At 39.8% G+C, this 12,785-nt stretch overlaps 1 protein-coding gene across 1 annotated transcript; it reads right to left on the reverse strand.

The window, feature by feature from the left end:
* Positions 1–239: 239 nt before the first annotated feature.
* LOC126080842 (olfactory receptor 1444) lies at positions 240–1,200 on the reverse strand. The gene has a single exon (XM_049892029.1). It carries the CDS (start codon positions 1,195–1,197, stop codon positions 247–249), a length of 951 nt encoding a protein of 316 aa, XP_049747986.1. The 5' UTR covers positions 1,198–1,200; the 3' UTR covers positions 240–246.
* Between the last annotated feature and the right edge of the window lie 11,585 nt (positions 1,201–12,785).

The raw sequence follows: 12,785 nt of genomic DNA on the forward strand, positions 1-12,785 counted from the left end.
TTTCAATCTTCTGCTTTAAAAAGCATCATGAATCTAATGCAAAGAGGGTTTAAATGTTCCATGTTCTTGTTCGCTACATATAATAGTATCCTCCTGAGTGGGGCATTTCAAAGGGCTACTTTTTATGACTCTTCTTCAAGCAGAAGTAACTACCATTCTTGGGGAAGACAGAACTGAAACCTGCCAAACCTTGATAGTCATGGAGGCACTTAGATCTGAGAGATGATTTTTCCTTTGGTTATGTGCCTACTTCCTATTCACACTTAAAGACTGAGGGTAAAATTTGTTGAGTATTTTCCAGAGAGCACTTTTCACTTCTTTGTTCCTAAGGCTATAGTTCAAGGGGTTCAGCATGGGAATCACCACAGCGTAAAACACAGATGCTATTTTGTCCATGTCCATGGACTGACTGGAGCTGGGCTGCAGGTACATGAAGATGATTGTGCCATAGAAGATGGAGACTGTAGTGAGGTGGGAAGCACAAGTGAAGAAGGCTTTCTTCCGCCCTTCAGCCGAACGTATCCTTTGAATGGCAAAGTGTATGAAGAGGTAAGAGATGAGGATGACCAGGAGTGTGAAAAAGACATTGAAGCTCACAACAAAGGAGACAACCAACTTGCTGATGCGTGTGTTGGAGCATGAGAGGGCCAGGACTGGTAGAATGTCACAGAAAAAATGATGAATCTCATTAGAACCACAGAAGGAAAGGCTGAAGGTGTCTGCTGCATGAATGGAGGCATTGAGGAAGCCACAGACGTATGAGCCAATAGTCAGGCGGGCACACACACCTGATGTCATGGTGGTGGTGTAATGAAGAGGTCTACATACCGCTGCATGGCGGTCAAAGGCCATGGAAGCCAGGAGATAGCACTCGACAGTGGCAAAACCCGCAAAGAACAAGAACTGAGCAGCACATCCATTAAAAGAAATGACTTTGTTCCCTGACTGCAATGTAGCCACCATCTTGGGAGCTACAGCTGATGAGTAACCCAGGTCTACAAAGGAGAGGTTACTGAGGAAGAAGTACATTGGAGTGTGGAGGTGGGAGTCAGAGTAGATGATCACTATCATCCCCCCATTCCCAACCAGAGTGATGAGGTAGATGAACAAAAACATCAGGAGGAGGGGAATCTGAAGATTGGGGTCATCACTTAATCCCAAGAGGATGAACTCTGTTGCTTCTGTACTATTCTCCATTGATGTCAACTTATATTTAGCCTGCAGTGATTCAAGAGGAGAGGAAGGGTCAATGAAACCGAGATGAAAGTATGAGGCTATGACAAGATAATATAAAAGAAGAAAACTAATATATGTAGAGAACATACTATGCATAAGGCACATGCTTCCATTATATTATAGCACCCAATCCTGTGAGGTAGGTGCTTGTCATAGATTGGATTGCGTCCCCTCAAAAATGTGTGTATCAACTTGGTTAGCCCATGATTTCCAGTATTGTGTGGTTGTCCTCCATTGTGTGATAGTAATTTTATGTTAGAGAGGATTAGGGTGGAATTGTAACACCCTTACCAAGTCACATCCCTGATCCAATGTAAAGGGAGTTTCCCTGGGGTGTGACCTGCACCATCTTTTATCTTATAAGAGATAAAAGGCAAGGGAATCAAGCAGAGAGTTGGGGAACTCATGCCACCAAGAAAGCAGCATGGAGAGCAGAGCATGTTGTTTGGACCTGGGGTTTCTGCACAGAGAAGCTCCTAGTTCAGGGGAAAATTGATGACAAGGACCTTCCTCCAGAGCCAACAGAGAAAGAAAGCCATCCCCTGGAGCTGACACCCTGAATTTGGACTTGTAACCTACTAGACTGTGAGAGAATAAATTTCTCTTTTTTAAAGCCATCCACTTGTAGTATTTCTGTTATAGCAGCACTAGATGGCTAAGAGAGTGCTATTATGCTCACTTTACAGATGAAAAAGTTAAGGTTTAGGGAGGTTAATGTTGACCAAAATAATCTAATTACTAGGGGTCAGAACCAAAATTCACACCGTTGTATTTCTGAATCCAAAGCCCATAGACTCAGAGCTTGGATTCTTCTACCTATTCTGTATCATATAAATACTAATTTTGATGTATCTGCAGCATAGTTATTAAAATTTTATTTACTTAATTTTTAAGAAGAAAACAGTATGAAGTAAAGAGTATATATCCCTCATTCCTTCTCTTCCCCATTCCACTCCCAAGAGTACAGACTCTATAGTAATCTCCTGACATTTTCTATGCACATACAATTAAATAAATTATAGAAATCATAACAAAAGCTTACTATGTACCAGGCACTGTTCCAATGGCTCTACTTGTAGTTAACTCATTTAATTCTCAAACCAACTCTTTGAGGTTGATCCTATTATTTTCCTCATTTCACACAGGGAGGAACTGTATATACGGTAAGAATGCTCTACTTCCTCATTTTCAATTTTTCACCTTTATAAACAGTGTTCCATGATTTAAAACATGCAAATATAGCATATGGCTTTCTTACTTTAGGTTATTTCCAGTGTATTTTATATTTGATCTCCTTTTCATGGCTACTATCTGCTCCTAAAACTTTGTAGCTCTTACTTGGGCACTGGAGAGCTATTATTATTTTTAAAAAATAGTTAAATGATGATTGACAGATACGTGTTGGAGATGGAATTAAAACTCTGGACTGTCTGAGGCTAAATCCAGAGACTTTAACTGCAACTCTTAATTTAATATCTTTATGAGTTTATCCTGCAACCGTCTTTGTTGTTGATCTTGGTTACAGTTAAGCTCTCCATTCTCAAAACACTTGAGTCTTGGTTGATTACCATACAATTAGTTGAGCAGCCTCCCAACTCCCTAAATAGCTCTAAGCCCCTTGGGACAGTGAATGTCTTCATCCGCTCTGGCCCACCCAGCCTACCAAGGACCCTGGCACACATAAATATCTATTGAATTGAAAAGCACATCAGTAATAAATCATTTAAATATTTTTTATGCCATTTAACTCCAGAGCAAAATAACTTATTGTTTGTTTTGTTTTTGTTTTATCTAGCTGGGTCCTTGCTTCCTGCCAAAATGTTAGCTTAGATTTGAGGTAGGAAAAATATTCAGAAGTAACAGTGAGTTTGGGGATAGACAGGGCAGGAGAATGGCTTGTGCCCTAACTTTAGACCTTTCTGTCTCCCCTACTGTTTTTTCTCAACCTGAGGTGTTTACAGGTTTTGACTGCTCCTGGTAGTCAAGTGGGCTAGACCATGCTCAGAAAAAGAAAGAGAACACAGGTGGAAAGAAGGGGGGAGAGGGAAAAACAAGGGACTAGGTAGAGAAAAAAGCTTCAGCTCCACTTGACCTTGGCTTACCTTGGATTCTTCTACCTGTTTATATCATATAAATACAAATGTTGGTGTGTCTGCAGTACAGTTTTTAAGACCTTATTTATTCCATTTTAATATTGATCAGCTGCAATGATCAGGTCCGTGAGAAGTTCTATGTTGTACCACAAAGAGAAGGGGCCAGTCCAGCTCCTTATGCTTAGATAACCACACACACACAAGTGGTGTGACTGGTATTACAAGAACTGGCTCAACCAGCTCGGGAAACACTACTGGACGGAGCCCGTGGTAATATCTCACAGCCTCGATTCCAAATTTCACCTTTATAAACAATGCTGGAGCCCTGATGGTGCACTGGGTCAGCAGTTTGAACCCACTAGCCACTCTGCGGGAGAAAGATGTGGCAGTCTGCTTCAGTAAAGATTCACACCCTTGGAAAACCTTATGGAGGCAATTCTACTGCGTCCTATAGGTTTGTTAAGAGTTGGAATCTACTCGATTGCAACAGGTTTGGTTTTTTGATATATGAGCAATGCTCCAGTGAATACCATTGTAGATCTTCTCATGCCTCTTTATTTCCCAAGGATAAATTTCTAGAATTTCATGTTTTTCAAGAATTTTTAATTATTGATAGATTTCCACCCAGCAATGTACCAATTAACTCTCCCACCAGTAACACTCTCTGTTATCTGTTATATCCAGTTCTTTCAACCTTTGTCATGAGTATAAGATTCTTTAATTTAGCAGATACAGTATCCTGTAATCTATTTCAGGGCGTTTCCTGATCCTACGTAGTAGCAAACTGAGGTACATGATGCCCTCAACATCACACAACTACTTAATTGAAAAATCTATACAATGTTCCAGAACAGAGTTTCTCAATCCTGGGCCTGCTACTGATATTATGGACTGGATGGTTGTTTTGAGAGGGTGTCCTCTGCACTGAAGAACATTTAATGGCATCCCTGGCCTCTACCCATCAGATGCCAGTAACACCCCTTCCCCAGATGGGACAGCCAAAAATATCTCCAAACATTGCCATATGTCCCCTGGGGGGCAACAATGCCCCCAGTTGAGAAGCACTATTCTAGAGAGTATAAAAAACTGTTTTTGAGTGCATTTCTTCATTTAATCACAATAATTCCATGAGTTAGATAGATACATAACATATTTGTGATATATATCTATATATATAGATACAGATATAAACCAAAAAAAAAAAAACCAAACCCAGTGCCATCGAGTTGATTCTGACTCATAGCGACCCTATAGGACAGAGTACAACTGCCCCAGAGAGTTTCCAAGGAGGGCCTGGTGGATTCGAACTGCTGACCCTTTGGTTAGCAGCTGTAGCACTTAACTACTACACCACCAGGGTTTCCAGTTACAGATACAGATATAAATTATATATACATAATAATAATCATACATATATATATATACACACACACACAGGAGCCCTGGTGGCGAAGTTAAGAGCTTGGCTGCTAACCAAAAGGTTGGCAGTTTGAATCCACCATGTGCTCCTTGGAAGCCCTAGGGGTCAGATCTACTCTGTCCTATAGGGTTGCTTTGAGTTGGAACCGATTCAACAGCACATAACAACAACATACCTATATTCATGCATAGCTATACACATGAAGAAACTGCCTTGGCCAGACGAAGAGGCTGGTTCAAGGTCTATAGCTCCAGCCAAATATTGCTGCTCATTGGCTGGGGGATCCTGGGAAGGGAAAACTGGTAGTTAAATATTGAAAACCTTTGACTAAGGAGGCATTCTCCTTCCAATCTCATAAACCAGCCTCTTTCCCAACACGAGCTGGGGTTAAACAGGCTGGAGAAACTCTAAGAATGAAATGTAGCTGATTTAGCATGGATTCTGAATTCCTTCCCAAAACACCTTCTCAGATGCTTATTTGATCAATTCCTTTAGTTAATACTAATCACCTGAGTATATTCACCTAAGCTGTAGGTTCAATTTCTAATAACCATCACACACCCCAGATTGAGCTGCATCAGACTGCCATTTTCACCCATCAGGAAATAATATTCAGGGTACTTTCTGTGTTTTCTTGAAGGACAGCCCTTTCTATTATGCATTGCCCAAAAAAAAAAAAATCCCATCTAGTCGATTCCGGCTCTGTTAATAAAAGTGTGTGGATACAGACCAAGTGGAGAAATCTGGAGTTAGCGAAGAGAGGAAAGGCCTCATTACCTAGAGTCATCCCTGGAGGTTTGCAAGGCCTGAACCCAAATCCTGATGCTGCTATATTTGCTCCCACCCAGGTCTTGCAAAGACCTAAAATAAATATCTGAAGGAGACTTAAAAAGGAAACCCAAACCCAGTGCCGTCGAAAAGGAAAAGACATTTTAAAAAAGACCTAAAGATAGTATTGATATACTACTGCCTTATATAATAAATGGAGCCCTGGTGGCTCCGTGGTTAAGAGTTCAGCTGCTAACCAAAAGGTCAGCGGTCCGAATCCACCAGCCTCTCCTTGGAAACCCTCTGGGGCAAGTTCTACTCTATCCCACGGGGTCATTATGAGTCGGAATCAACTCAACAGCAACAGGTTTGGTTTTTGGTATGCAAGAAATAACAGATGAGAAGATGTTTTGAAATTGAAAAGCATTAAAATATAAGGGATTATTATTACTACAAAAAGAGAAAGTGGAGTCCAAACTACAGAGACAGTCTAGAAATGAAAGTTCCTTCAAAAATTGCTTCTAAAGGGACTTGAAGAATCATCACCAGCCATCGTACCCCAATTGGAGAACTTCAAAGAAGATTCAATCTCGTAACTATTGGACTGTTTTTTTATCACGATTTGTGTATCATTACCCACTGCTTAGACTAGTGCCAGGCGTATAAAGACCCCTAAATCTTTGCTGAATGAATGAACGGATTTGAAGCCCAGAAGTTTAGTTAGAGTATTAGTTTTAATACTTACTACCTTTGGGACTTTGGCAAGTCAATTTTCTTGCTATCAACAACAATTTAAGTAAAATAAAATTTGGGAAAATCTAGAAAATCCTGTGTAGTTTATGGTGAGCACTTAATACAAGCTAACTTATTTAATCTCCTTATTAGACTGCTGGTCAACCATCTGAACTTGGTTTCTTGTCTTTATTAATACTAGTTGGTTACAGTGTCTCGCCTCGCATGTCAATGTCTGAGTAAAGATGACCCAAAATTACCTATGGAAGCCCCTCTCTGTCTCCATTTGTGTGTGTATGTGTGTGTGTGTGTGTCTTAGTGTGAGATATAACAAAGGGGACTGGGAAAATGGAAATGAAAAGTCATTTTTTGTACCTATTTCTGAACCCGTTTCTCCTGGACAAACTCATTGTTTCTATCCACAAAGAGAAGGATGTTGCTTTAAAAAAAAAAAAAAAAAAGTCAGGAATAACATACCTGTGTTCTCAGGAATTATGAGATCTCAATTCAGAACTGCCTTCAGCTATCAGACTTTTTGAAGTCTAAAACAGAAAAGCTGTTTGGTCTCTAAGAACCTCAGATTTCAAATAATAGAAAATTTCCTGAGGCAATGTAGTAATAGTGTAAAGGCAGGCCAGCTGCCTTTGAGGTTTGCTTCAGACCCTAAGTGAATCATACCAAACTGTATGGCAGGACTGGGACCAGCTAGACACCACCACAAATGTAAATTTAGGATCCTCTAGAGAAAGTGTCCCTAAGGTCACAACCCCAATCCAAGTCTCAGCAGCATGCTAACGAGTAAACAAAACACCACTTTACTGAGGGACCTGATATTATGATATGAAGAAGCTTCAACCAGTTGCCATCCAGCCGATCCTGACTCATGGCGACCTCATGTGCTTCAGAGTCGGATTGCAGCTCCATAGGGTTTTCAAGGCTGTGACATTTCAGAAGCAGATCATCAGGGCTTTCGTCTGAGGCACCAACCTGTTAAAGGCCAAGGGAAGTCCTGTTCTTCCATTCACAGACAAATATTATTGATGAGCAAGTTTCATCAAAGGAGCTTGAGAGTTCAATCGCTCCCCAAATCAGCCCAGGGAAGACTTCCTGTGATTATTGGAAGTTGGTTCTGACTTTAAAACTAAATTGGGAGAAATAAAAAATACCAGATGGAGAAGATAAACTTCATCAGAATTTCAATTTTTTGTATAGTCAGTTCTGCATACAGTACTACAAGTTTCAGAAAACTCTGTGGGCCAAAACACTTTCAGGAAATATTTTTTCTTATCAACTTGATTTTTTTTTAATTGTAGTAAATGTGTTTATAATAAAATACTTGCCCTTTCAACATTTTTCACATATGCAATTCAGTGACATTACTTGTATTCATCACATTGTACAACGACCATCATTATTTATTTTCAACTTTTTCCATCACCCTTAACAGAAGCTCAGTGTCTCCTAAGCAATGAGTCCCTTTATTCCCCTTGCTCCTGCCTGCCCTTGGTAACCACTAATAACTTTAGGTCTGTGTACATTTGCCCATTCTAGATATTTCATATAAGTGGACTCATACAATATTTATGCTTTTGTGACTGTCTTATTTCACACAGCATGATATTTTCAGGTTCATCCATATTGTACTACATAACAGAACTTCTTTCTTTTTATGGCTGAGTAATATTCCATTGTATGTACATACAACATTTGGTTTATCCATTCATTAGTTGATGGGCATTTAGGTTGTTTCCACTTTTTGAATATTGTGAATAGTGCTGCAATGAACATTGGTGTACAAAGAAACCCAAACCTGTTTCTGTTGAGTCAACTCCAACTCATAGTGACCCTACAGGACACGGTAGAACTCCCTCATAGGGTTTCCAAGGATCAGCTGGTGGATTCCAACTGCCAACCTTTTGGTTAATCACTGTGCCACCAGGACTCCTATTGGTGCACAAACCAAAACCAAACCCATTGCCGACAAGTGGATGCCGACTCACAGCAACCCTATAGGACAGAGTAGAACTGCCCCATAGGGTTTCCAAGGAGCACCTGGTGGATTCGAACTGCCAACCTTTTGGTTAGCAGCCATAGCTCTTAACCACTATGCCACCAGGGTTTCCTGCTTGTGTACCAACATGTTTAAATTCTTGCTTTCAATCCTGTTGGATATACACAAAATAAGCTTTAGCATGGACACTACAGGAAGAAAAGCATTCTATTTATTTCTACTCCTAATGAGTTCCCCCACGTGTCGTTTTTTTAATATACATATTTATATGTTGGAAACCCACCACGTGTCTGTCAGTTTGTTGTACTGTGGGGGCTTGTGTGTTGCTGTGATGCCGTAAGCTATGCCACCGGTATTCAGATACCAGCAGGGTCACCCACAGAGGACAGGTTTCAGCTGAGCTTCCAGACTAAGACAGACTAGGAAGAAGGACCCGGCAGTCTACTTCTGAAAAGCATTAGCCAGTGAAAACCTTATGAATAGCAGCGGGACATTGTCTCATATAGTGCTTGAAGATGAGCCCCCCAGGTTGGAAGAGACTCAAAAGATGACTGTGGAAGAGCTGCCTCCTCAAAGTAGAGTCAACCTTAATGACATGGATGGAGTCAAGCTTTTGGGACCTTCATTTGCTGATGTGGCATGATTCAAAATGAGAAGAAACAGCTGCAAACATCCATTAATAATAGGAATCTGGAAGGTACAAAGTATGAATCTGGGAAAACTGGAAATCATCAAAAATGAAATGGAATGCATAAAAATTGATATCCTAGGTGTTAGTGGCTGAAATGGACTGGTATTGGCCATTTTTAATCAGATAATCATATGGTCTACTGTGCTGGGAATGACAACTTGAAGAGGAATGGTGTTACGTTCATCATCAAAAAGAACACTTCAAGATCTATCCTGAAGTACAATGCTGTCAGTAATAGGATAATATCCATACACCTACAAGGAAAACCAGTCAATACAACTATTATTCAAATTTACACACCAACCTCTAAGGCCAAAGATGAAGAAATTGAAGATTTTTACCAGCTTCTGCAGTCTGAAATTGATCAAACATGCAATCAGGATGCATTGATAATTATTACTGATTGGAATGTGAAAGTTGGAAACAAACAAGAAGGATCAGTAGTTGGAAAATATGGCCTCGGTGATAGAATCAATGCTGGAGATTGAATGACAGAATGTTCCAAGACCAATGACTTCTCCATTATAAATACCTTTTTTCACCAACATGAACAGCGACTATACACATGGACCTTACCAGACAGAACACACAAGAATCAAATCGACTACATCTGTGGAAAGAGACAATGGAAAAGCTCAATGTTGTCAGTCAGAACAAGGCCAGGAGCCGATTTTGGAACAGATCATCAATTGCTCATATACTAGTTCAAGTTGAAATTGAAGAAAATTAGAACAGGTCCACAAGACCCAAAATATGAACTTGAGTATATCCCACCATCTGAAGAATAGATTTGACTTGTTGAACACTAATGATCAAAGGCCAGATGAGTTGCGGAATGACATCAAGGACATCATACACGAAGAAGCAAGAGGTCATTAAAAAGACAGGAAAGAAAAAAAACAAAAATGGATGTCAGAAGAGGCTCTGAAACTTGCTCTTGAATGTGGAGCAGCTAAAGCAAAAGGAATAAATGGTGAAGTAAAAGAGCTGAACAGAAGATTTCAAAGGATGGCTCGAGAAGACAAAGTAAAGTATTATAATGACATGTGCAAAGAGCTGGAGATGGAAAACCAAAAGGGAAGAACATGCTCTCCATTTCTCAAACTGAAAGAACTGAAGAAAAAATTCAAGCCTCAAGTTGCAGTAGTGAAAGATTCTATGGGGAAAATATTAAACGATACAAGAAGCATCAAAAGAAGATGGAAGGAATACACAGAGTCATTATACCAAAAACAATTGGTCGATGTTCAACCATTTCAAGAGGTAGCATATGATGAGGAACAGATGGTACTGAAGGAAGAAATCCAAGCTGCTCTGAAGGCACTGGCGAAAAACACGGCTCCAGGAATTGATGGACTATCAACTGAGATGTTTCAACAAACAGATGCAGTGCTGGAAGTGCTCACTCGTTCCTGCCAAGAAATTTGGAAGACAGCTGCCTGGCCAATCTACTGGAAGAGATCCATGTTTATGCCTGTTCCCAGGAAAGTTGATCCAACCAAATGTGAACATTATCTAACAATATCATTAACATCACATTAAGGAAAATTTTGCTGAAAATCATTCAAAATCAGCTGCAGCAGTATATTGACAGGGAACTGCCAGAAATTCAGTCTGGATTCAGAAGAAAATGTGGAACCAGGGATACCATTGCTGATGTAAGATGGGTCATGGCTGAAAGCAGAGAATACCAGAAGGGTGTTTACCTGTGTTTATTGACTATGCAAAGGCATTCAACTGTGTGGATCATAACAAATTATGGATAACATTGTGAAGAATGGGAATTTCCAGAACATTTAAGTGTGCTCATGAGGAACCTGTACATAGACCAAGAGGCAGTTGTCTAGACAGAACAGGGTGTACCGCGTGGTTTAAAGTCAGGAAAGATGTGTGTCACGGTTGTATCCTTTCACCAGACTTATGCAATCTGTATGCTGAGCAAATAATCCAAGAAACTGGACTATGTGAAGAAGAATGGGGCATCTGGATTGGAGGAAGACTCTTAACAACCTGGGTTATGCAGATGACACAACCTTGCTTGCTGAAAGTGAAGAGGACTTGAAGCACTTACTGATGAAAATCAAAGATCACAGCCTCAATGTGGATTACACATCAACATAAAGAAAACAAAAATCCTCACAACTGGACCAATAAGCAACAGCATGGTAAAAGGAGAAAAGATTGAGGTTGTCAAGGATTTCATTTTCCTTGGATCCACATTCAACACCCATGGAAGCAGCAGTCAAGAAATCAAAAGACGCATTGCATTGGGCAAATCAGCTGCAAAGGATCTCTTTAAAGTGCTGAAAAGCAAAGATGTCACCTTGAAGACTAAGGTATTCTTGACCCAAGTCCAGGTATTTTCAATTGCATCATATGTATGTGAAAGGTGACAATAAGTAAGGAAGACTGAAGAGAAATTGATGCCTTTGAATTGTGGTGTTGGCAAAGCATACTGAATATACCATGGACGGCCAAAATAACAAACAAATCTGTCTTGGAAGAAGTACACCCAGAATATTCATTAGAAGCGAAGATGGCGAGACTGGGTCTTACACACTTTGGACATGTTGTCATGGAGGATCAGTCCCTGGAGAAAGACATCATGCTTGGTAAAGTATAGAGTCAGTGGAAAAGAGGAAGACCCTCAAGAAGATGGATTGACACAGTGACTGCAAAAATGGATTACAACAATTGTGAGCATGGTACAGGATTGGACAGTGTTTTGTTCTGTGGTACATAGGGTCGCTGTGAGTCAGAAGTGACTCAACGGCACCTAAAAACAACAACCTACTGAGTTAGCATATACTGGGTGCTTCCTATGTTTCAAGCCCTTTGTTAAGTATTATATATTTGTTATTTTACTTAATTTTCACACAACTCTGTGAGGAATGTATTGTCTTTCCTATTTGACATACATGAAAACTTCAGTATACCCCTAGCACCCAGATTTTGGTTTCTAATACTATTATCCAATGAAAGGGACCAGGTCTCCTTGAAGAAATGACTGCTTCTAGGACTGGGGCAGGAAATATCCAAAATGACCCTGAAGCATCTCGTAGTTCCAGAAAATAAATAAGTGCTCAAAATATCATGTCATAGCAACACAGAAGACAACTGAGAGAGTTTCCAATGCACAAAGCTGAAAGGATTAGAGCAAGAAAATAAAGTAGTATTGGGTTATAACCCAATGTATAAAATAAATATACCTGAGTCCATACTTACATAAATAAATCATTGAATAAACAAAAAGTGAGGGACACTTGACAAATATATTCAGAATTATGCTGAGTATATAATCCCCCCTCAAGGAAGTAGGAACTAACTCTTCATTCCTTAAGTGTGGGTTACACAGTGACTTCCTTCCAAAGAGTATAGTATGGAAAGGGGGAGGGGAGTAACTTTACAATGGAACAACCTGCCAAATACCGCCTCATCCAGGTGACCAAGGCTGACATCAACAGTGGTATGTAATGTTGACAGTATGGACCTTTAATTTGATGTAATAAGAATGGACTTTTCTTCTGTGATCTTCCTCCCAAAATCTATAAATCCATCCTAATCATGAAAAAAACATCGGGTTAATTCCAATCAAGGGACATTCTATAAAACACCTGACCAGTACGCTTGAAATACAAGGAAAGTCTGAGAAACTGTCACAGCCAAGAAGAATCTAAGGAGACTTAATGACTAAATGTAATGTGGTATTCTGGATGGAATTCTGGAATAGAAAAGGGACATTAAGTAAAAACTAAAGAAATACGAATAAAACGTGGCCTTTAGTTAATAATAATGTATCAATATGGGGTTATTAATTGTAAAAAATACACCATG

The sequence above is a fragment of the Elephas maximus genome, chromosome 7, assembly GCF_024166365.1.
Source record: "Elephas maximus indicus isolate mEleMax1 chromosome 7, mEleMax1 primary haplotype, whole genome shotgun sequence".
Taxonomy (NCBI): Eukaryota; Metazoa; Chordata; class Mammalia; order Proboscidea; family Elephantidae; genus Elephas; species Elephas maximus.